Source organism: Odocoileus virginianus, unplaced genomic scaffold, assembly GCF_023699985.2.
Source record: "Odocoileus virginianus isolate 20LAN1187 ecotype Illinois unplaced genomic scaffold, Ovbor_1.2 Unplaced_Scaffold_17, whole genome shotgun sequence".
Classification (NCBI taxonomy): domain Eukaryota; kingdom Metazoa; phylum Chordata; class Mammalia; order Artiodactyla; family Cervidae; genus Odocoileus; species Odocoileus virginianus.
Window position 1 is genome coordinate 757,379 of NW_027224279.1, and position 25,257 is coordinate 782,635.

At 47.3% G+C, this 25,257-nt stretch overlaps 1 protein-coding gene across 1 annotated transcript in view; it reads right to left on the bottom strand.

Moving 5' to 3' along the window:
- The window catches only part of EGFR (epidermal growth factor receptor), a 209,749-nt gene that overhangs the window by 12,089 nt on the left and 172,403 nt on the right, over nucleotides 1–25,257 (bottom strand). Inside the window, exons 19-22 of the mRNA XM_070462898.1 lie at nucleotides 24,571–24,669; nucleotides 19,027–19,212; nucleotides 3,621–3,776; nucleotides 2,741–2,816 (exon numbers count right to left, since the gene is read on the bottom strand). Coding sequence (XP_070318999.1) covers nucleotides 2,741–2,816; nucleotides 3,621–3,776; nucleotides 19,027–19,212; nucleotides 24,571–24,669 — 517 coding nt within the window. The remainder of the gene's footprint in view (nucleotides 1–2,740; nucleotides 2,817–3,620; nucleotides 3,777–19,026; nucleotides 19,213–24,570; nucleotides 24,670–25,257) is intronic.

Below are 25,257 nucleotides of genomic sequence, written 5' to 3' on the forward strand. Positions count from 1 at the left end.
AACTTATTAGTAATAACAGCAAAAGACACCACCTCTCTGAGACATGCCTGGTCTATGGAGCAGGAGTTACACAGTCAGACGTGTGGCCCAAGAGACTTAACCAACTATAAATTGTGTTTTTAAAGAATAAAAAAATTGGAGATAAAAACTTCTGTGTTCCTTTAGATAAATATAAAAACTCCATATTTTGAATTTCAACATCAATCAATCACCATGATTAAAACATTAACGCAAGAGTACTGTTAGAATTGGTGTTTTTTTAGGCTGTTCTGAAGTTCTGATGGGCTTCGACCTCCACGCCTCCCTTGATGGCATTCTCTGCTCCAGAAACACACAAATGTGATGAGCGGTCTGTCCCCACCTGACAGCACGATGCCCTGGGTGCCACTAGTGATGAGCCCAGTGGGACTGAGTCTGGAGTCCCCAGACCACACAGGGAGGGACCAGACACAGGAAGCCAGTGCCGGGGGTGGTTCCTAATCTCCAACTAGTCTACCGACCCCTTCTCTTTAGAATGGACCTCTAAATTCGTATCACCATGGATCTGCAAGGTGGATTTTCCAAAGGCCATTCCAAAACGGAATGACCTGAATTAACATGCAGAATGCAAGGTTGAAGAATGAAGAAAAGCAGTGGTCCAGGGACAAGAAAATATTAATAATCCTTCTGTCCTTCCTACCACAGAGTCATTATGGACTTGATCAAAAAAAGAAAATCTCATGTCCAGGTCTATAGTCAGTTAATTCTAACTAGGTTTAAACATTGCATTTAAACACATATACAATAACTTCCTAAAGGAAGGCAAGTTTTTCAGGTTTTGGGACAAATGGTGAAAGAAGACCGTGTGTATGCCTGGCTGTGGGGTATGAGTAGGGTTGGAAGTTGGTATGAATTCTCTCCCTTTTCAACTGGTAAGTGGAACATACAGGTTCCTGACTAAAATATTTGGCCTTGACTAGAGTCTAGAGAGCAGAGTAACAGGACATGTTTTTTAAACTAAAAATTCAGGTTCATATTGTAACAATTCTGATGTACTGCCAGAACAGCAGATTGTAATCACTGACAGCACAATTTCCACTGAGATGAAAAACACAGCCCCTGGGCTGACGCTGACTTTCTGATGCTGGTTACAACCACTCAAAGGGATTAAGTCACCGCGTTTGAGAGTTTTCATTTACTGGGCAGATGTGGCCCTGCAGTCTGCAAGTGGGCACATGGGGCGAGGGGAGAACACAGCTGGGCAGCTGGGAAAGGCAGGGGCCCATACCACTTGACCGCGGTCAGGGCCTCAGGTTTTATGTGGAACGTATTTGGAAAATGAAAGAAGGAGGTTAAGCAGAGAAGTAAAAGTCTAATGCAGTTTAAAATATTTTTGCTAGCTGCTGGAGAATAGATGAGTGAGTGCAAAACAAGCCCAGAGAAGACCCAGGAGGAGCCCCTGCGTACTGTCGCTGGAACAGGGCTGTGTGGCGACAATGATGATGACAGGTCTGGGCAGAGCCACAAACAGGAGAAGCAGCATTTCTTCCTGTCCCTCCAGGGGAGCACACACTTCTTGAACATGGCTGAAAGTAACAAGGTATCAGAATAGCTTTATTTCCTTATCTAGTTCATCAATTGTAAGCAGCTCAGCTCACAGGTATAAATGAAAACTCACATATTCATTCACAAAGACTTCTGTCTTCATAAAGCTTATATTATAGCCAGAGAGAGAGACAAAGACCCATGAAATTCTTAAAAATTTAATCGGAATATTAGGAAGTTAATAATGTTGTGAAAGAAATGCTAATCAGGGAGAAATGCTAATCAGATATCAGGGAGATATCCTGAATGATTCTGTTTTTGTGATAATGAAAGCATTCCTGTTGGGAACTCCTTATAACATTGCTCTCCTCAAATACATGTTCTATGGGTGGGTGATTCACCTCTATTGCTTTGATAGCTGGGATAGACTGATGTTCACCATTCAGTGCAGACCAGCTGTTTTGCTGCCTTTGGGCTGACTTGGCAGTACGGGGGTGCTGACTGCAGTAACAGGGGGAAGCACCCAGCACAGCAACCAGTGGGAATGCTTTCCTGAAAGGTGAGGCCCTTGAAGGCCCAGGAGCCCCTCTGACAGAGAACAAGATAAGAGCATGAAAGGCGTGTCTGAGGAGAGGGAAGCTGGGCAGAGGACGTGGCCCGCAGGCCACGTGGGATTTGGAGGAAGAAAGAAGCAGATCCTGGTGAGACAGCCTTCATGAGAGCTGGAAGCAGCAGCTACTTCCCTTTCCTCATATTTCCCCAAAGACACACTCTCACAGTGCGTTTTGTCAAGCCATTCTCTCTGATACACAAAGATAACCACTCAGTACATGGAACCGCAGCCACCGAGTTAGTCCACTATAGAACCACACTCTACCGGAAACACTTCACACGAAACCTGATGTCATCTCCCTTTGGTGCACTTCAAATTCACAGCAAGAGGTTGTACCTGCTTGACTAGGTACAGTCATTTCCCAGGTTCACATTCTTTCCCTCTTGTTCCTCTCTCTCCTGACAAGCTCAGTGTTACCTCCAGTGACGCTTAGGATGGTAGTTAGACTCAATTTCCCTTTTCATGTTTTCAGTTGTAACAGCCTGACAACAACGATGACGCGATTGTTAGTCACTGTCTCGCATGGCAGCGTGTATAATGCACATCAACAGCGCAAGCCAGCAGTCTCGGCCTTGATTCACCAGCCTCAGGATTCTGACTCACCGTAGCTCCAGACATCACTCTGATGGGTATAAATTCGGTGTAAAATTGATTCCAAAGCCATCCATTTGATAGGGACCTTGGAATGATGAGAGATAAAAGTAATAAGACAACTATTAGCTTCCTTCTATTGAAAAAAAAAATGACAAAGGGAGAAATTGCAAATGACAAAGGTGAGAAAACCAGGCCACCTGCAGACTGCCCCCCAGGCCCAGGGCTCCTTCCCAGCAGGAGGAGAGGTTTGTCTGGCAGAGGACAGGGTCTCTGTCAGACCCCAGGACAGAGGAGGGCCTCTGGTCTGTGTGTGGGCTCCTCTGCTGAGCTGGGTGCCTGGGCTGGGAGCGGGGACCCTGGTCGTACTGTGTTTGTGGTGGCTTGCAGAGCCAGCTGCTTGGAGTCACGCCAGCCAGTGTGAAACTGAAGAGATGTACAGCTGATCTACAGTGTTCTGAAGGGTGTATCGGGAGACCTGCATCCCTCACTGCTGGGAAAGCCCCCTGGAGAAGCCAACTCCGTCATGGCCAGCGCCCCTCGGGAGGTCCTGGAACAATCACAGGAAACTTTCCTTGCTGCCAAATCAGCTATGACATTTCCAGATGTTCTTCTGAAGGGTTTACCCTGGAGCAGGAGGTGGAAACCTAACTTTGGCTAATAGTCCCCTAGAGATGAAGGTGAACTCACATTTACTGCCTCTGGGTTCTGGGTGTGTCAGAAACATCTCCATTCACTTTCCCAGGAAATCCTTCTCCCCAGGCAGCTCTGGACCCTGGCTAGACCCAGTGCTGGTGGCACTGTGACCTCACGCAGAAGGTCCTGAGAACGGCCCTGAGTTGCTCAGTCTGCTTCAGGGGAGTGCGTGCCTGTCTACAAGCCAGCCCCTCACCTTGCCTCCTTCTGCGTGATACTCCTTCTCCTCGGCACCCAGCAGCTTGGCCAGCCCAAAGTCTGTGATCTTCACATGCTGCGGCGTCTTCACCAGCACGTTCCTGGCCGCCAGGTCCCTGTGCACCAAGCGCCGGTCTTCCAGGTAATTCATGCCCTGAAACACAGGGCCACACGGGAGGGATGGGCGTCTCGGTGCAGCATTCAGTGTCACGCAACAGCACCTGGCCTGAAGTCTACCCGTGGGCGAACTGCCCTCCGCAGACGCAGTGACTTGGAGCTGGCAACATTAGTGACCACTGATCCGCTCCAAGGATGAAGAGGTAAAGTGGCAAAGGTAGAGCTGGCTTGCTAACTTCTCTCCATCCAGTTATTCAAGTTTCAAGCTCAAACGAACAGTGGAAGAGGCCAGTGACAGAGAAGGAGCCCCGCTGTAGGGCCAAAACCTGGCCGCACGCCACCCAGAATGGCTGCTGCCTCTTGCCCGGCCTGGCTACCCTGGGCCAATTCATATGGGGCACTGCGTCCCCAGGACCCAGGGCCCTCATCACACTGTCCTGGCCTAACTTACATGCTTCACTACCAGGGAAGGTTTTTGTCCAGTTTTATTTTTCTCTCTTTTCAAACTGAAATCACAGGGCTATTGAACTTGCTTTTACAAAGTACCAATCCCCACCCTCTCCCTGGCTGCCTCCATAACTGTTCTAATCAGAATCAAGGCTGTAACGATGCAAAAGACCTGTATGCAGAAAACTATAAGATACTGATGAAAGAAATCAAAGATGACACAAACAGATGGAGAGATATATCATGTTCTTGGATGGAAGAATCAATATTGTGAAAATGACTATACTACCCAAAGTAATCTACAGATTCAGTGCAATCCCTATCAAATTACCAATGGCATTTTTACACAGAATTAGAACAAAAATTTTACAATTTGTATGGAAACACAAAAGACCCTGAATAGCCAAAGCAATCTTGAGAAAGAAAAATGGAGTTGGAGGAATCAGGCTCCCTGACTTCAAACTATACTACAAAGCTACAGTCATCAAGACAGTATGGTACTGGCACAAAAACAGAAATATAGCTCAATGGTATAGGACAGAAAGCTGAGAGATAAACCCATGTACCTACGGTCACCAAATCTATGATAAAGGAGGAAAGACTATACAATGAAGAAAAGACAGCATCTTCAATAAGTGATGCTAGGAAAACTGGACAGCTACAGGTGAAAGAATGAAATTAGAACATTCCTAATACCATACACAAAAATGAACTCAAAATGGGTTAAAGAACTAAATGTAAGGCTCGCCACTATAAAACCCTTAGAGGAAAACACAGGCAGAACACTCTTTGACATAAATCACAGCAAGATCTTTTTGATCTACCTCCTAATGAAGATACAAACAAAAATAAACAAATGGGATTTAATTAAACAAAAGCATTGGCACAGCAAAGGAAATCATAAGCAAAACCAAAAGACAGTCCTTAGAATGGGAGAAAATATTTGCAAATGAAGCAACTGACAAAGGATTAATCTCCAAAATATATAAGCAGCTCATGCAGCTCAATATCAAAAAAACAAGCAACCCCATAAAAAACAGGGGGGGGTGGTGGAGATCTAAATAGACATTTCTCTAAAGAAGACATACAGATGGCAAAAGGCACATGAAAAGATGCTCAACATTACTAATTATTAGAAAAATAAAATTTGAAACTACAATGAGGTATCACTTCACACCAGTTGGAATGGCCATTATCAAAAAATCTATAAACAACAAATGCTGGAGAGGGTGTGGAGCAAAGGAAACCCTCTGACACTATTGGTGAGAATGTAAATTGGTGCAGCTACTATGGAGAACAGTATGGAGGTTTCTTAAAAAACTAAAAATAGAGGTACCACATAACCCAGCAATCTAAGTTATGGGCATAAATCCAGAGAAAATTATGATCTGAAAGGATGTATGAATCTCAAAGTTCACTGCATCACTATTTATAATAGCCGGGACATGGAAGGAGCCTAAATGTCCATCAACAGAGGAATGGAAAAAAAGATGTGGTACATTTATACTGTGTAATATTACTCAGCCCATAAAAGGAATGAAACGCCATCTGTAGAGACGTGAATGGACCTAGAGATGGTCATACAGGATGAAGCAAGACAGAAAGAGAAAAACAAACACTGTGTAATATAGTGGACTCTAGAAAATGGAACAGATGAACTTATTTGCAGAGCAGATACAGAGGGTCCGATGTAGTGAACAAATGCATGGAAAGTAAGTGGGAAGGGATGAACTGGGAGATTGGGATTGACCACACACTACTATATGTGAAACAGATAACTGATGTGAACCTCCTGTGTAGCACAGGAAACTCTACTCAAGGATCTGTGGTGGCCTCGATGGGAAGGAATCTAAGAGTGGATATATGTGTACATGTAACTGACTCACTTTGCCGTATAGCAGAAACTATCACAACATTGTAAAGCAATTATGCTCTGATTAAAAAAAAATTTGCTTTTCTCAAATTGCTTCTGTTCTCAAGAGAGCCTCAGTAGTTTATCTGGAGAAATCTTAGGTATTATTTATTACTCATAAAACTGGAATTCTTTTCCCATTAACATCATCAGTATTTGAGTAATATGCCAATATGCATAGAAATCTAGAAAAATTCAGATTAATGTTTAATGTATGTGTTACTGATATTACAAACACTTGTTTACTGCCAGGCTTTGATGTTAAGAGATGACTTTGATATTTACCCCACCCTGCTCCCTGACCACCTACTAGCCCAAAGAGGATATTACTCTCTACATACACTTCCCTGGGTTCATGATTTATATACAGAGGGAAATGCAGTCTGCCCTATAAATTGCCACGAGGCCTTCAGAATGAACAAATCTGAGGAACTAATCTGTGCTGAAAATTGTCCTCTCTTTGGATACGATGAATCACCGATAGTTCTCTTGGTTGTTCCAGCTGTGAAAGCTCTTATAACCTTTCATTCTATCTTCACAGAATAAAACGAGTTAATTTCATTCTATCTTCACAGAATAAAATGAGTTAATTTCATTCTATCTTCACAGAATAAAATGAGTTAATTTCATTCTATCTTCACAGAATAAAATGAGTTAACTGGCCTGTGTTCCAGTTTCATTTAATGAACTATGTCAAGAGAGAGTTTCTGTTCTCACTGTGTGGAGACCTGCTTTTTCATAACATCTCAAACTGAGAAAAATCTCAAACATATTGTAAAAATAGACACAAAATTGTATTTTGTGCTCTGTAATTTGAATTTTTAAAAAACTAATAAATGGATTCTAATATTAAAAAAAAGAAGGCTGGAAGAGAAAGAATATTTTTGAGAAGCACCCAGCACAGTGCCTGACATTTAGTGAATTCTCAGATACACATTCCCTTGGTACCCAAGAAAGTGGTTCCAGGAACCCCTCCCCCTGCCACCTCCCAACTAAAATCCATAAATATTCAAGTCCCTTATAAAAAATAGCATAGAATTTGTATGTAACATACACACATCCTCTTGCATCCTTTAAATCATCTCTAGATTACTTATAATACCTCATGCAATGTAAATAGTTGTAAATACAATGTAAATGCTATGTAAACAGTTGCCTGCTGCCCAGCAAGTTCAAGTTTTGGTTTTTTTTTTTTTTTTTTTTAGCCTTCTGGAATTTTCTCCCCAGGTATTTTTGATCCATGTTGGCTGATTCTGCAGATGCAGAGCCGTGGGTATGAAGGGCTGACTGTGAGCCTGACCTCACGTCCTGGTCCACAGCCTCCTTGGTGTCTTTGTTACCTGCCCTTCCTCCCCGACAGGTGGGGTCACTTCCTGCCCCTACTTCTGGCTTGATGCCCGCCCAGATGAGCTAAACTCCTTGGATCCTCCCAGGGTCTAACCTGCTGTCACAAGCTTGGCAGCCCTTGCTCTTGAGCCAGGCCTGGCAGGCAGGAGAAGCCTGTGCTGTTGGGACCACATTCTCTTCTGCTTATTCACAGAAGCACCTCTCCTCTCTCCAGTCAGGGAAGTGGACCACAGGTCCAGCCTCCTTTACAGCTGACACTCATGAACTCTCTAGCGAAGGGCAGGCACCATGGAAATGCTTATTGAGGGGCAAAAAACAGAAATGAATGGGTTCAACCAACTCTTTATTACTCTTGAGCTTTTTGCACACAGCTCTCTTCATTTTAGTGCAAGTGCAGGGAACACCTGTAGATAAGAGTAGATCCCAAATTTTCTAGCAAATTCTTTACTTCCTTTTGATACATAATAGGTAAAAACTAAAAATTAACTTGTCATATCAAAGCAAAATGAAAAATTAGGAAGATGAGTGAGTGAATGAAAGTCACTCTTTTCGTCCGACTCTTTGTGATCCCATGGAGTCCTACCAGGCTCCTCTGTCCATGGAATTCTTCAGGGGATCTTCCCAACCCAGGGATCGAACCCAGGTCTCTTACAGGCAGATTCTTTACTGTCTGAGCCCCCAGGAAGCCCATAAGATAGGGTCTTACAAAGACATTACCAGCAATTAGTCTTGGAGGGCTATTTTTGCGGCCTTTCGTGTTTTTCTTTCTTGGAAAAAGGTGACTGATTTCCAAGTCTCCTCTGTATGAATTAGAAAGCTCCTGAATGTTGAAGATGCTGTTTGATTTAAATGCTTCCCTTCTCTATACAGAGCGAAGTAAGCCAGAAAGATAAAGACCATTACAGTATACTAACACATATATATGGACTTTAGAAAGATGGTAACGATAACCCTATATGCAAAACAGAAAAAGAGACTCAGATGTATAGAACAGACTTGTGGACTCTGGGAGAAGGTGAGGGTGGGATGTTTCAAGAGAACAGCATTGAAACATGTATAGTATCTAGGGTGAAACAGATCATCAGCCTAGGTTGCGTGCATGAGACAAGTGCTCGGGCCTGGGGCACTGGGAAGACCCAGAGGGATCGGGTGGAGAGGGAGGTGGGAGAGGGGACCAGGATGGGGAATACATGTAAATCCATGGCTAATTCATTTCAATGTATGACAAAAACTACTGTAATGATGTAAAGTAATTAGCCTCAACTAATAAAAATAAATGGAAAAAAAAAAAAGAAAAAAAAAAGAAATAAATGCTTCCCTTCCTAAGATTTCTCAGGTGCCAGGAAGTAAGGTTAATCGGCTCATGAATCTTTGTGATCCCATTAATTGCAGCATGCCAGGCTTCTCTGTCCATCACCAACTCCTGGAGCTTGCTCAAACTCATGTCCATCGAATCAGTGATGCCATCCAACCATCTCATCCTCTGTCATCCCCTTCTCCTCCTGCCTTCAATCTTTCCCAGCATCAGGGTCTTTTTAATGAGTCAGCTCTTCCCATCAGGTGGCCAAAGTATTGGAGTTTCAGCTTCAGCATCAGTCCTTCCAATGAACACCCAGGACTGATCTCCTTTAGGGTGGACTGGTTGGATCTCCTTGCAGTCCAAGGGACTCTCAAGAGTCTTCTCCAACACCACAGTTCAAAAGCATCAATTCTTCGGCACTCAGCTTTCTTTACAGTCCAACTCTCACATCTGTACATGACCACTGGAAAAACCATAGCCTTGACTAGATGGACATTTGTTGGCAAAGTAACGTCTTTGCTTTTTAATATGCTGTCTAGATTTGTCAGAGCTTTCCTTCCAAGGAAAAAGCAACTTTTAATTGCATGGCTGTAGTCACCATCCGCAGTGATTTTGGAGCCCCCCAAAATAAAGTTTTTCACTGTTTCCATTGCTTCCCCATCTATGTGCCATGAAGTGATGGGACTGGATGCCATGATCTTAGTTTTCTGAATGCTGAGTTTTAAGCCAGCTTTTTTGCTCTCCTCTTTCACTTTCATCAAGAGGCTCTTCAGTTCTTCTTTGCTTTCTGCCATAAGGGTGGTGTCATCTGTGTATCTGAGGTTATTGATATTTCTCCTGGAAATCTTGATTCCAGCTTGTGCTTCATCCAGCCTGGCATTTCGCATGATGTACTCTGCATATAAGTTAAATAAGCAGGGTGACAATATACAGCCTTGACGTATTCCTTTCCTGATTTGGAACTAGTCTACTGTTTCAGGCTGGTTCTAACTGTTGCTTCTTGACCTGCATACAGATTTCTCAGGAGGTAGGTGAGGTTGTCTGGTATTTCCATCTCTTGAAGAATTTTCCACAGTTTACTGTGATCCACACAGTCAAAAGTTTTGGCGCAGTCAATAAAGTAGAAGTAGATATTTTTCTGGAACTCACTTGCTTTTTCAATGACCCAACAGATGTTGGCAATTTGAACTCTGGTTCTTCGGCCTTTTCTAAACCCAGCTTGAACATCTTGAACATCCTGAACTTCCTGAAGTTCATGTACTATTGAAGCCTGGCTTGGAGAATTTTGAGCATTACTTTGCTAGCATGTGAGATAAGTGCAATTGTGCAATAGTTTGAACATTCTTTGGCATTACCTTTCTTTGGGATTGGGATAAAAACTGACCTTTTCCAGTCTGTGGCCACTGCTGAGTTTTCCAGATTTGCTGGCACATTGAGTGCAGCACTTTAACAGCATCATCTTTTAGGATTTGAAATAGCTCAGCTGAAATTCCATCACCTCCACTAGCTTTGTTCATAGTGATGCTTCCTAAGGCCCACTTGACTTTGCATTCCAGGATGTCTGACTCTAGGTGCATGATCACACTGTTATGCTTATCTGTGTCATTAAGATCTTTCTTGTACAGTTCTTCTGTGTATTTTTGCCACCTCTTCTTAATATCTTCTGCTTTTGTTAGGTCCATACCATTTCTGTCCTTTATTGTGCCCATCTTTGCATGAAATGTTCCCTTGGTATCACTAATTTTCTTGAGGAGATCTCTAGTCTTTCCCCTTCTATTGTTTTCCTCTGATTTCTTTGCACTGATCACTAAGGGAGGCTTTCTTATCTCTCCTTGCTATTCTTCAGAACTCTGCATTCAAATGGTATATCTTTCCTTTTCTCCTTTGCCTTTAGCATCTCTTCTTTTCTCAGCTATTTGTAAGGCCTCCTCAGACAACCATTTGCCTTTTTGCATTTCTTTTTCATGGGGATGATCTTGATCACTGCCTCCTGTACAATGTCACAAACCTCTGTCTGTAGTTCTTCAGGCACTCTGTCTATCAGATCTAATCCCTTGAATCTATTTGTCACTTCCACTGTATAATCGTAAGGGATTTGATTTAGATCATACCTGAATGGTCTAGTAGTTTTCCCTACTTTCTTCAATTTAAGTCTGAATTTGGCAATAAGGAGTTCATGATCTGAGCCATAGTCAGCTCCTGGTCTTGTTTTTGCTGACTGTAAAGAGCTTCTCCATCTTTGGCTGCAAAGAATATAATCATTGTGATTTCGGTATGACCAGCTGGTGATGTCCATGTGTAGAGTCTTCTCTTGTGTTGTCGGAAGAGGGTGTTCACTATGACCAGTGCATTCTTTTGGCAAAGCTCTGTTAGCCTTTGACCTGCTTCATTTTGTACTCTAAGGCCAAATTTGCCTGTTATTCCAGGTATCTCTTGACTTCCTGCTTTTGCATTCCAGTCCCCTATAATGAAGAGGACATCTTTTTTGGGTGTTAGTTCTAGAAGTTCTTGTAGGTCTTCATAGAGCCATTCAACTTCAGCTTCTTTGGCATTACTGGTTGGGGCACAGACTTGGATTACTGTGATACTGAATGGTTTGCCTTGAAAATGAACAGAGATCATTCTGTCATTTTTGAGATTACACACAAGTACTGCATTTTGGACTCTTTTTGTTGACTATGAGGGCTACTCCATTTCTTCTAAGGGATTCTTGCCCACAGTAGTAGATATAATGGTCATCTGAGTTAAATTCACCCATTCCAGTCCATTTTAGTTCACTGATTCCTAACAATGTCAGTGTTCACTCTTGCCATCTCCTATTTGACCACTTCCAATTTGCCTTGATTCATGGACCTAACATTCCAGGTTCCTAGGCAATACTGTTCTTTACAGCATCAGACTTTGCTTCCATCACCAGTCACATCCACAACTGGGTGTTGTTTTTGCTTTGGCTCTGTCTCTTCATTCTTTCCTGGAGTTATTTCTCCACTGATCTCCAGTAGCATATTGGGCACCTACCTATCTGGGGGTTCTTCCAATGTCCTAACTTTTTGCCTTTCCATGCTGCTCATGGGGTTCTCAAGGCAAGAATTTGGTTTGCCATTCACTTCTCCAGTGGCCCATGTTTTGTCAGAACTCTCCACCATGACCTGTCCATCTTGGGTGGCCCTACATGGCATGGCTCATAGTTTCATTGAGTTAGACAAGGCTGTGGTCCATGTGATCAGTTTGATTAGTTTTCTGTGACTGTGGTTTTCATTCTGTCTGCCCTCTGATGGATAAGGATAAGATAAGAGGCTTATGGAAGCTTCCTGATGGGAGAGACTGACTGTGGGGAAACTGGGTCTTGTTCTGATGGGTGGGGCCATGCTCAGTAAATCTTTAATCCAATTTTCTGTTGATGGGTGGGGCTGTGTTCCCTCCCTGTTGTTTGACCTGAGACCAAACTATGGTGGAGGTGATGAAGATAATGGTGACCTCCTTCAAAAGGTCCTGTGCATGCACTGCCACACTCAGTGCCCCCGACCCTGCAGCAGGCCACCGCCGACCCACGCCTCTGCCGGAGACTCCTGGACACTCACGGGCAAGTCTGGGTCAGTCTCTTGTGGGGTCACTGCTCCTCTGTGCTGCTGTGTTATGTAACAATGGAAGGTACCTCCACCCTCCCCCTCCCCCTACTCCTGAGATCTTTAAAGGACCAGAGCAATGTTTTCTCAGAGAAGGCCCGGGAAAGGGGAGAAGAAAGCAGTTTATGTGTTCTGGAGCAGACAGCCAATCAGCCAGAGGGATTTAAAAGTCAGAGATAATTACAGGATAAGATTAGGCTCCTTTGAACTTACATGAAACTCTATGCCTTGCTTTCTGTCCCACACAACACAGAGGGCTTGAAAGGCCATCTCAGTGCCCCACACAGTGAAGATTTTAACCAGCACCAAAGATAAGAGCCCTGACACTGCTCGTGAACCCTCAGAATCCAAACAGAACCACAGGAAGCAACACCAGGGTTTAAGCCTCATGAGGCCTCTTGGAAATGCATTTCCCTGGTTCTCCTCTGAGGTTCTCACTTCAGTTTAAGGGAATATATTTATTTTGTCAGTTAACATAGGACAGCGAAGATGAATGTTGCAACAATGAGGTTAAAAAGGGATCTAGAGAGCCCCCGTCACGCTGGGAGCTGAAGGCACAGGTGAGCAGTGGACACTCCACGAGGGACATGAAAATGTTCCTGGCACAACGCTCAGAGCAGAAGGAAGGCCTGGGTTGGGTCTGACTTTCACAGACTGCTTTCCCAGGCACTGCAGCATCCTGCAGCTCTCAGTAGGAACCCAGAGGGAGAGGCAGACCCGAGCTGCGTTTCTAGCAGATTTTTTAACCACAGTGAGGGGAAGAGGGGGGATGTGACCTGGTGACTACGGAGATGGCAGAAGTAGGAAGTGCAGGGCAGGCAGTAGGCTCTGGTAAGAGTACAGTGAAGCACAGCTTCCACACCACTGAGCCCTGCCCTCAGGAGAGGCAGGCAAGTGTCAGAATGTCCTGTTCCAGACACCAAGCTTCTGCTGGGTGGGGACAGGAGGCTTGCTAGGCTCACTGGTCTGGGGGCTCCACTCTGACCTGTGACATCAAGGGCTGGGGAAAAGCACAGATGTGGGAGCCAGGATGCCAGGGATCAAATCTTGGTTTTGCTGCTTATGTGCTTGAGACCTTGGCATGTTACTTAAACCCCCTACCTCACTCTCTGCACATGTAAGACGGGCTACTCAGAGGATTAAATGAGGTAATCCCTATGGAGCACTTAGGACAGCACCCAGTAGAATGGTCCATCGCTGCTGTGATTGTCACCATTTCCTCCTGGATGCCAGGTCCTTCCTCTCTACTCCACCCTTTTTGCCATGACCTTGAATTAGGCTGCTGCCGTGTCCTGCTACACTTTCCCCAAAAGTCAGATCATGAATAAATACCTGCATGGCGCCCTTGGCTTTCATGATGAAGTTGGGATTGCAGGTCCCTGGGGGGTATCCCCTCCCCTCCTGCCCTGCCCCTCATTTCTCAGCAGCCCTCAGCATCTCTCCGTCACCACCCACTGCTCCCTCAGACAATTCCCAGTGCAGGGCCTGGCTCTCACTCCCATCCACAGCACCAAGCCACGTCCAGGACTCCGGAGGGTGTGGGGCGCCTGCCTCACCACTGCCGTCCCCATACCTGGCGCTTGATTGGCAGGCTGAGCCCACGTTGCTGGTCCCCATGTGGCTTGTGTAGCAGCCTCTGGGAGTCTGGTCCCCACCTCTCCTGATCTGACCCCCTCATTTCCTCCTGTACTGTTAGCTCTGTATGGATCTGTTTTCCTTACCTGTTCGTAAGTTTGGGGGGATAAGAAATTTTGTCTTAATTATATATATATTTCACATGATACTGGATCCTGACAGATAAATGCTCAAGAAGTAACTAAATGAAATGTCTAAGAGTTGATGAATATGCTTTAATCATACAGCAACTTTTGGCTTCAAAAGAACTTAATGTAAAGTGATCATTTAGGTTAAGCTCAACTGTAATCTTTTATGGAGCAATGTAAGAATGAAAAAAAAAATCCAAATAACTGAAAATATCTGGTGACTGGATCTGCTGTGTGTCTCTGCCCTGTCTGTGGTCCCGGTGCCCAGGGGTGTTACGCAGCTGTGTGCTTTGCAGGTGAATCAGCTCTTAGGAGGAGTCTTCTCTGGCCTCGTGGATGGAGGCTGGAGGATGAATCACCACCCTTAAGCTGCATGGTTAGTCAGCGGGGCTGGGGCTGCCTGGAACCTCACCTTTAGGAGTCCTGATCTGGCGAACAGGAAACCTGGGAGGTGCCGGGAAGGAGGGCAGACCTAGGTGCAAAGGCCAGAGCTCTGTGGGCCAAAACAGGAGGCTGTGCCTGTGAGCTGCACGGGATGGTCAGCGTCTCCCACACGAGTGAGGGTGACGGATGACAGCTCCTTTGCCAGCACGATTTTCATTCTCTCCCGTTAGAGGCAGAACCACCTTCCTCCCCTACTCTGGATGGGTCTTCTGTTAGCTGTTCACACGACTTGAGAACTCCTATAAATGTGTGAACAATGAAAACACCTGGGGCATTTTCAAATGAACTGAGACCAAACTAAGTGTCCTGTGTGCTTAAGAAATGGATTCTTATGAATGGAACGCCTTTTGAAGTTCATCCTTATCAAGTCTCATCTTATAGAATGCACTAGGCGTAGTCTGGTGCTTACAAAGTTGTGGTCAGTTTCTTTCTGACAGCCTCTCCCCCAGATGCCCCTTTCCCCACAGCTGCCTTCAAATCTCACTGGGGCCTGGTCAAGATCTGAAACTTATCTCTCTGAAAACTAACTTCTGTGAGATCTTAATCTAGGTTAGGTGAAAGAAAGCTCTGCTGTCCCAAAGGCTGGAGAAAATGGTAAATTAATCAGAGGCCGGGGAGCTGATTTACATAGGATTCGCAGTATACGTTCTGTGGTGCTCCAAGGAACAGCCTGGCACAGAAGCAGTGTTCTCTAAATTGAAGTCCAGGAGCATCTTTTGGATTCTAAGATTTTATGACATTATCATCCCATCTAATTATTTTGGGATTGACTAGCTAGTTTAAGTAGCCAGAAAGAATGGACACACTTTCGGAAGCACCTAAGTTACTCCCAGTGATAGCTTAGGACGGGGGGATCATGCAGCGGGTGATGGGACCACAGCCTGCTGAGACCTGAGTCTAGAATCCACCCTACCCCTGTATGGAAGGGCGCCTCTGGCCTCCCAAGCCCAGCAAGAATTCCCTGCAGGCTACCTGTGCTTCTTTTCTTTTTCCTTGTGCCTGGGTGATATACTTTTACGTGTCTTCCGAACAGTTTAGGGAGGACAATAAACCTGTGTAGTAGTGCCTGCCTCACCAGCAATGTTTGGAAAACTTCCCAAGAGAGACTGTGCCTTTGTGAATCAGTGAGGACATTTAGAAGTCAATAAATCCCACTTTGAAAATGCCAGCAAGTTTAGTTTCTGGTCAGCCACTAAGTGTTCCTGGGTAGTTTCACTTCTAAGTTTTACAAAGAAAACTGTTTAACACTTAAGGTAAATAGTAACCAACCCAACAGCAAATTTCTCTCCTTACAACTGAGGAGACCATTACTTTCCTATCCTGGCAGGACAGATGGTGCATTGATAGAGCAGTTCAAGTACAATGGTGAGGTTTCTCTGCTGAAGTAGAGAGCAGCGCCGTCATAGGCAAAAGTTAACATCAGCTGCAGCGTGAATGACTTCAGAGGAAAATGATCTTAAACAGAGCACAACAGGAGGAGCCGTGGACTTAAATAACAAGGTGAAATTCTGAATAATATTGTATAGAGCACTATCCTGGGAAACTTTCAGGCCCCGGGAACTCAACTCAGGAACTTTGGAAACCCAGGGCTGAGCAGGGTCGGGCAGAGCTGAGTTGTCCTGCAGTGGGCAGGACCCGCCACGGTCAGGTGTTGGCTCTTCCTCAGGCTGTAGAAGGCTGACTTTGGGGTCAAATGAGCTTCCTATACAGTCTCTGTGGCCAGGCAGATTGGAATGTGGGGTTGCCAAAGAAAGAAGGGGAAAGCCTCATGAATAAGAAAGGAACAAAACCAGGAGATGCTGCTCTAAGGAAAGAGAGTAGATATAGGACTAGAATATGACAATGTTTCAGCTGAGATTTCAGTCGCTAACCTAAATCAGTCAAAGTGTGGGGAAAAACCAGAGGAGTGAGCGTGGGCTGCATCCTGGGGCCTGAGCAGGTGCTTCACAGGGGCTCCGTAGACTGTCTTCTCTGTCTCGGCTCAACCTCGCAGACCAGGTGCGGAGATAACTCGCCTGCTCGTCCCCAAGCCTGTGTTCAACTCCTTGTGAGCTGATGGGCCGTAGCCCGCCAGGCTCCTCTGTTCATGGGATTCCTCAAGCAAGAATACTGCAGTGGGTAGCTATTTCCTCTTCCAGGGGGTTCTTCCCGACCCAGGGATCGAACCAATGTCTCTTATGCCTCCGGCACTGGCAGGTGGGTTGTCTACCACCGAGACAACTTGCCTAGTAAAAGCCAGAACTGAGATGTGACTCCCCCAGAGTTACATGCTCGCTTCTGTAACTGGGCAGAACTTGCCAAGGCTGTGTGTCCCCTCACATAAAAATTCACTTTTGTGAAGCTGCAAATTGACACAAGATAATCAGAATGCTAAACATCTGGGCACCTGGTGAGCTGCGCTCACCCATCAGGCAGGAGCAGACAGCTCAGGCATGCGGCATTCTGGACGCCTGGCCCCATGTGGGCAGCAGTCGGCATACGACTAACAGAGCTCACCTCCCTCCCAGTTTCAAGTAAACAAGTATATAAACCAGATCTTCCCGGGAAGCAAAAGGTGTTAAAAAAAAGTAGAGCAAGTTCAGCAAGGTACTAGAGACTGCCTGGAGTGGAGGGGGATAACTTTGGTGAGTCTCCTGCCTCAGATTATCAGGGAGGAGACTAAGGAAGAATCTCTGAGGTCAGAAGTCAGGACATGAATATACCTCCAGGAAAGAGTGTGTGTTCAGTGAAACCTATGCCAGGCTAATGACCTCCTCCCCATCAGCCACTGGGCTGAACAGTGTCTCCAAAATTTCACATCTACCCAGAAACCCAGAATGTGAGCTCAGACACAGGGTTTTGCAGATCTAATTAAAAGATCTTGAGACAAAATCATCCTGGATTTAGAAATGACTGGTACCTTTTAAGAGAGATGGTGATCTGGACTCAGACCCAGGGAAGGAGGCCATGTGAAGATGCGGGCAGAGATTGGGAGTGATGCTGCTACAAGCTGGGGATGCTCGGAGCCACCAGAGCTGAGGAAGGGAGGAAGGACTCTCCCTTAAAGCCTTCAGAGGGGCCACGGCCCTGCTGACACCTTGATTCTGGACTTCCAGCCTCCAGAACTGTGAGAGAATAAGTTCCCACTGTGGAAAGCCAGCAAGTCTGTCCCGGCCTTTGGAGGCAGCCCTAGGAAGCTAAGGCAGTCAGAAGCAGAAGTAACCGCGTCTTCATGAGACTGCAGCACTGAGGCGCACAGGCTATGAGGACCACTGTTCAGCGCGGCCACGTGAGTCCTCTGCTCTGAAACCAGGGTTGCGGCCGTGAGAATCACAGGAGCACTGGGTGATGGGCGGGGGTCTGAGAAGGCGCCCTCCCACTCCTAGGGTGCTGGAGCCTCTGGGGCTCTGGCTGAGACAGAAGAACACCGGCACGCTGCTGTCTGCTTTCCCAGGAGGCAGCCTGCTGCCTGACTGCCTGTGGAGCCCTCAGCTCTGGGAGGAGAACTGTAAATCCACAGGACCCAGCTGCACCGCTGCCCTGGGTGAGGAGCAAGCAGGACTTGCCAGGGCTGGGAGAAGAGGGGCTCCCTGCCTCCCTGGTCTCCTCGAGCTAATATCTGCTCTCCAGGGCTGAGGGGGTTGGGGCAGGATTCGGCCACAGATTCCATTCATTCAACTGAGTGAAAGGTATACCCACTGTTAGAAGAAACAGAATTAGCAAGTTGGGCTGCAAATAACTGATGCAGTGCTGTGATCAAGAGGGAGAGATCTGAGATGAAAGAAAGTCCTTGTGAGGCCATATGAGAGGCTAAACACCTGGCGCTCAGCTCACCGCCCCCATCAGCCCCTCCCCAGCTCCAGCCTGTTGCCAGCGGCATCGTGTGAGGAGCCTCAGGAAGCAGAAGCAGCGTCTGCTTACCTCCTGCCACCACACATCAGAGCCAGCACCTGCCTGTCCACCCAGCACTCTGTCAGCTGCCAGCCTCACGTGGGCTGGTTTGCTGGTTTTGCTACCAGTCCTGCCTGCGTGAAAGCCATACCTCATCCTCTGATACAAATTGACACAGTATTCAACAAAGAGAATGCCAGGGAAATAAGACACCAACACCAACCATTCGGAGAGCACCCAACTGTGCAAATGTAGCCGAATAATTAGATTTTCATTGTAGAGTGGGAGAGGCACCAATCTGATGCCAAAGACAATCAATTCAATTTAATCCAAAATAAAGGCTATGTTGTGTCCATGCACTTATGCGCACGTGCACACACACCCCTCCTGACAAACTCTCTGCTTTCCTACGACGGAGAATGTAACTGTTGACTCCCGGGTTGTTTTTTTTGCCCCTTGCCGCTGCTCTCTGGGGCTCTCCCTAATGATCACATCAGCCCAGAAACACGCAGAGGCAGCTGCCAGCCCTGCTTTCTGGCCCTGCCTGCCGCTCTCAGCGCTGGCTGCCCGCGAGTTACCTTTGCGATCTGCACACACCAGTTGAGCAGGTACTGGGAGCCGATGTTGTCCTTGTGCTCGCGGACGTAGTCCAGCAGGCAGCCAAAGGGCATGAGCTGTGTGATGAGCTGCACTGTGGAGGTCAGGCAGATGCCCAGGAGGCGGCACACATGTGGGTTGTCCACACTGGCCATCACATAGGCCTCCTGCGGGAGAGGAGGAGAAGTCACGTCAGCGCGGCTCCCCACCACGGCTACGGGAACAAGCAGGCAGACCCTTTCTAGACTAAAAACCCAACTTGAGTTTAAGTGTGGAAATGGGTGCATGAAACATCTAGAGCAGTGGATGTTCACATAGGGTCTCTGGCATGTGAGGCCAGGCAGTGCCCAGACATCTGGTGGGCGGCGGCACCCTCTGACTACAGGTGGCATTTGGAGAGACCCTGGCAGTGCTCGCCACTGGCAAAGTGCTGGGTGAAAACAAGACCTGATGACCCCAGGTTTGGGTGATGCTGAGTCATTATGAGGACCTCTGCCTCAGAGCCAAAGATGCCTCAGTTTAAAATGCTGTCGGGGTGGGTGGCAACCCACATCCTGATCATGACCTGGCCACTGACTCCGGAAGCCTCACCATGGGCACCGAGGTGATGGTGAGAACTCTGGGAGGGCAGTCCTCACGTCTCCTCCTCTGTGGCGGGCAGAGAGGAGGAGCCCCCCCATCCACCACCCTGCCCCCAACACTGCTGGGACCACAGGCAACTCCACCACACACAGCGGAGAAAGAAGGCCTTTCTGTGTACATGTGCTGGCTCTGAAGTGGAGAGAGGACATTACACCTGCAGTGATCGCAAACTCTGTGGGCGGCCCAGGATGCATCTCTTAAGAGGTGGTCTGTGTTGCCGGCCGCAGTTTTGGGAAAGGAAAACCACTTCCCCCAACCCTACCCCTGCTGACTCAGGGGCAGCCAGGGCAGGGGCCTGACACAGACCCACGACTACGGATTTCATTTTAACTCTTCTGCTATCCTTGGCTGGAAGAAGCTGACTTCATTTAAACCAAGCACATAGCTGGGGCTTGTTTTTGTCTAATCAGGGAACCCTAAATTTCTACCAATAAACTCAATCTCTTTCCCTTTAGAATACAAGGATGCTGATCTTTTATACAGACACAAAAGGGACCACCTCGCCTCCAAGAGAAAGTTGAGAAGCGCCTTTCCTGCTCTGCCCACTGATGTGATCGGGGGTGGGCCCCCTGTGCAGAAGCCGATGCAGCCTGGGAGGCGAATGCACCTGAGGGGCTGCCGGGGGCTGTGCCTCGGGAGCGGACAGCGGGGACGGCAGGTGGGTGGAGAGACTGCGGCGAACGCAGAGCCCGAAACACAAGCGTGCTCAGTGTCCTAACCACCAGCGTCTGCCGTAACCCCTCCCGGGCCTCACTGTCCCAGGGAGGCCCCGTCGCTGCGCTGCGCCTCTCCTCCCACGGGCCCCGCTGCTCCACCTGCTCACTGCTCTCCCATACCCGCCCCCGCAGGGGCTTGGTCCGGGATGCCGCTCCTCCGGGGGCCTCCCTGACTCCCACCCGAGCTAAACGTTCCTGCTTCTTGCAGTTGTTCACTCAGGGCAGCGGGCTCAGGGCTGCTGGCAGAATTGCCGGAAATGCTGATTCTTGGACCCATCCCGGCGGGTCTGCTGTGTGAGCTGCAGGGAGTGGGAGCTTGTCGAGTGTCTCCCCTCCCCAACACCTGTTCCCCTGTGGTGTTCCCGTGCTGCCTGACACCCCTCTAGGCACAGACATACCTCAGAAACATCACAGCTGAACTACACTGAAATCACACAAGTCAGAGGCCCTGTCACTTTCACGAACAAGAGAGACTGCAGTTCTGCTACTTCTTTTAGAACAAGCATCCTGAGCGGGCGGTACTCCACCTTCATGGGCAGGTGGCCTTCTCCTCTGGTTGTAAACGCAGCATCACAATGTTTAAGGGCAGAGTAGATATTTAATACTATGGACATTCAGACAGCCCTTCATCTTTCAGAGGGCTACTGATAAAAAGCTACTGATGCTTTCAAACTGTGGTGCTGAAGAAGACTCTTGAGAGTCCCTTGGACTGCAAGGAGATCAACCAGTCAATCCTAAAGGAAATCAACCCTGAATATTCATTGGAAGGACTGATGCTGAAGTTCCAATACTTTGGCCACCTGATGCGAAGAGCTGACTCACTGGAAAAGACCCCGATGCTGGGAAAGACTGAGGGCAGGAGGAGAAGGGGGTGACAAAGAATGAGATAGTGGCATCACTGACAGTGGACGTGAGTTTGAGCCAACTTGGGGAGATGGTGAAGGACAGGGAAGCCTGTTGTGCGCTGTCCATGGGGTCATAAACAGTTAGACACAATTAGCAACTAAACAAAAACAACTGATAAAAATTTAGGACTGGAGAAGGCAGGCAAGTGGTTCCTCCTGAAGCTGTTATTCGTCTGAAGAGGAAACTGAGACCCAGTGAACCATGCCCAAGATCACACTTCTTGTCAGGGCTGGGCCCACGAGAGTCTTCCCACCCCAGGGCGCTGGCCTGCGGGGCCCCGCAGTTGCCCCCGCTGCTGCCAACTCCCCCCACAGACCGGGGAAGACTTGCTGAGAGAAAGCTCTAGACCTTATAACACAGAGCACGTAAATGAATCCGTTCTGCATGCTCTTTCTGTGCCCACCCTAAATTTAGACTAGAAAGTCTACGAAAAAATTAATAGGCCATGCGATTGCCAGAAAAGCAGGAATCACATCTCTCCCCCGAGTCTGGGAAACTGTACAATCACAACACCAAAGAAATCCTCTGGCTGTTTCTATTTTCTCAAAATCTGGTTGAGATTTGGAAACATGTTGTACTCGCTTCAGACGGGAGAAAAATCCGCAGAGCAGAGCAGTCTGAGCGGCCCATCTGCTGCGGGCCGTGAGGAGCTGACCCAGGGCTCAGGGAGTGGAGCACGGGTGTGGGTGTTGGGCCACCCAGAGCCTGGAGCCCTGCCAGGTCCTAGCTCCTGTGAAGATCTGGTACCGCACAGGCCTAGGCTGTCCCTTCTGCACCGCGAAGCCCGGGCTCCCTGGGGATGCTGCCCAGTCACGTGTCCTATGCAGCGTGTGCCGGAGTTAACGTGAGCTTTGTTCTTAGCTGTTTATCTTGGAATCTCAAAGGTGCTCTGTGACCTTCAGCAAGAATGCTTGGTATTCCTCACCATCTCTGATCAGTCTGCAGAGCCTCTGAGGCTTGGCGACCTTGACAATCTATTATTTTGTCCAGTTGTCGAAATGATTGTTTGGGCCTTCTTTCTTGCGCATCTCCCTCATCTGTGAACTAGTTTATGTTAAGGACTGGGGGAAAGGGATTTCACTGAACATTAAACTCCTTCAGGAGAGGCATACGCCCAGCTTTAAGAATACTTCTGAAGCTTCCCAGTATCGAAGCCACCACTGACGGCACTCTGCAGCAGGGCAGAGGGAACGTGTGCCGGACCTTAGTGCTGGCCTGGGCAGGGGAATGAAAGCTGGGAAGCTGGAGCCACTTACAAGTGCCTGTGAGCCAAGCCCGACTCAGCCCCCTGGGCAGCCTGGTCGCAGCATTAACTTGCCCTTTAACGCAGTGTTGAAACTGGCCTGTGCTTTAGTTTTCCCATCCCTTAGGGGCTCGCCATGGCAGCACCCACCCTACGAGGGTGGCTCCGTATCTGTGGGGCAGACGGAGCTTCAGGACATGCAGAAGAAGGCCTCAGGCTGCTGTCCTCTCCCAGGACAGCCACAGGGTAGGTGTCAGAGCAGAAAGAAGAAAGCAGGGGTGGGCCAGAGGGAGAGAAGGAGAGGAGCCCAAAGACAGAGCAAGAGGCAAATAGGGCTTTCAACACTTTTCCTAAGTCTTCACTTTCTCTATTTTCTACCCTACCCCTGCCCCATGAAAGCAGATTTCCTCCAGTTTTAGGGGTCCTGGAGTGTCCTTTTCAGAGAAACTACTTCTTTCCCAAAGTATTGCTACTATCTTCAAAACTGCCCTTACTCTGCACAGAGAATATTGTCAAAACTCACATTTTGTGAAAGTTATTAGAATGTCTTGAATGAGTAAAAAGTGAATTAAGGAAGCAAATTCTGCTAAAATATTTTCTTTTTAACTGTGTAGGAGAAGGAGCTAGAGGTTTAAGTGAAGAGACTTCACAAATGGCTTGCTTGTTACGCTTCTTATGGTTACGTAAATAGGAGCTGATATTATATTAACAGACTCCACATTAATTTTAAACTGCTAAAATGAAAGATAACTTGGCTTGATAAGCATATCATCAATGTGTGAGATTTCCTGTTGCACTGCGTTAATAATTCATCCTTCACAAAGAAAATACTGCAGTGGGACTTCCCTGCTGCAAAATGAAAGGAGGGAAGCCTGCCTGGAGAAATGCAGATGGAGAGGATTTCCTCTTGGGAAGCTCAGTGTCTGAACACATTTTTAAAAAGGCCTGTTTGCTTTGCTTACCATATTATTCTGTCAGTTAGATATGAGTGGGGAAATATTACGTTTGACCTTTGTCCTTCTTGGCTGCAAGATGAACTAAGTTCTCTAGATTTCTGAGTCAGTGAAGGCAGTCACTTTCCTTTTTCATTGACTGTTCTCCTAACTCATTGTTGAGCCCCTCCACCTCTTCTTTTACTGGCTCTGCTTTGGGAAAAGAGCAAGAAAAACCCACATCGACCCACAGAAAGTGGTGGCAGTGCTGTTAGCCTGGGCCCACAAGGGTGCATCCCCTAGAACTTCCTGAGCTTCTACCTGCAGTAGGTTCTGCCAATGCCAGGCTGGCCCCTCCTTCTTCCAGCCTCTTTCTAAGATCATGCAGAGCCCTCATTGTCTAGTGAGGGTCCAAAGGAAGACAGGAAAAGTTCAACGGAATCTAAAGTAGAAGCATATAACAATAATAACCTTATGGAGTATTTCAAAGACTCCATAAAACAGCACTCAGTAGACACTAGGAATAACATTTAAATTATTTTGAGAAAAAGTACAGAAGGTGAGCAACAGATTATAGAGTTCATGGAGCATGATACTGTTAATCCTAGGCACCTTTAAAAAGCCATTTCAAAGATGATATATTTGGTGGAAGGAAACGAACACGCATTTCAGAGTCAGAAGTAACCAGGTGCTGGAAACCCACCCAGCTGTGTGACCCCGAGCAGGCTGCCGCATGCTTCTGCTTCTCTCCCGAGGCATGCTGAACACAACACCTATAGCACCACAGGCCGGCCAGAGGGATCCCTGAGATGGTGGGGGGAGCCATCAGCCCGTGCGGACGCGCAGGGACCACAGGTTCCCAGCCTTTCGGGGTGTTAAGAGAATAGAAGAGCGAGTCATCTCTATGAGAGAGAATTATACCAGCTGTGTAGCTGGAAGGAACAAATACAGCAAAAGTGAAAAGTGACAACTTAGAATGTGGCGACGAGAAAGTCTAAAACACAGAAACGAGCTGCCACCCATGAGAAGAGGTAGCTTCTGATGTCCAGGCCTGCAGATAGCCCAGAGAACAAAACAGAAACTCACATCAAGAATTTCCTTGTTGGCTTTTGGAGATGTGGCTTCTCTTAACTCCTTGATAGCTACAGGAATTTTAACCTTCTCGCCTTCTGGGATCCAGAGTCCCTGTAACAGAAAGAGGAGAGGTCACTGGCTGGCAGCTGTCACACACGTAAGATGTGGCTCCTGGCCTGGCTGGGTGTCATTAGTGGCCATACCCCAAAGGGTGAGGAGGCACAGCGCTGCACCCAAGGCCACCCAGGCTGGGAGTCAGGACAGCTCAGCAGCTCTTTAGCTGTCGTGTCCCAGGAATCAGAGTAGTTAGATAAAACCCTTCAGCTAGTGTAAGTTACAGAGTCAGTGTGAGTCATCCTGTACAGAATTCTGGGTCCAGGCCTAACTGAGATCAGACTAAGCAAAGAGGGCACGGAAAAAATAAATGAAGAGGAAGCTGTTTTGAGTTGGGCTTTATTCGGATGCTGCCCTGAGGGGACCAGGCCACACTCATTCAGACTGACTTATGCTACCCACCCTCTAAAAACTCACCCTGTCCTCCATGAAATCATCTGTGCCCAAGCGGACCACTTCCTTGTCACTCTGATTATAAAAGATCTCCTCTAGACAACCTAAGAAAAATACTGGCATTTCCTAAACCCCCGCTGACACAAAGAGCACTCCACTGTGATGAGGACCACAGCAGAGGCCGGGGCCCCC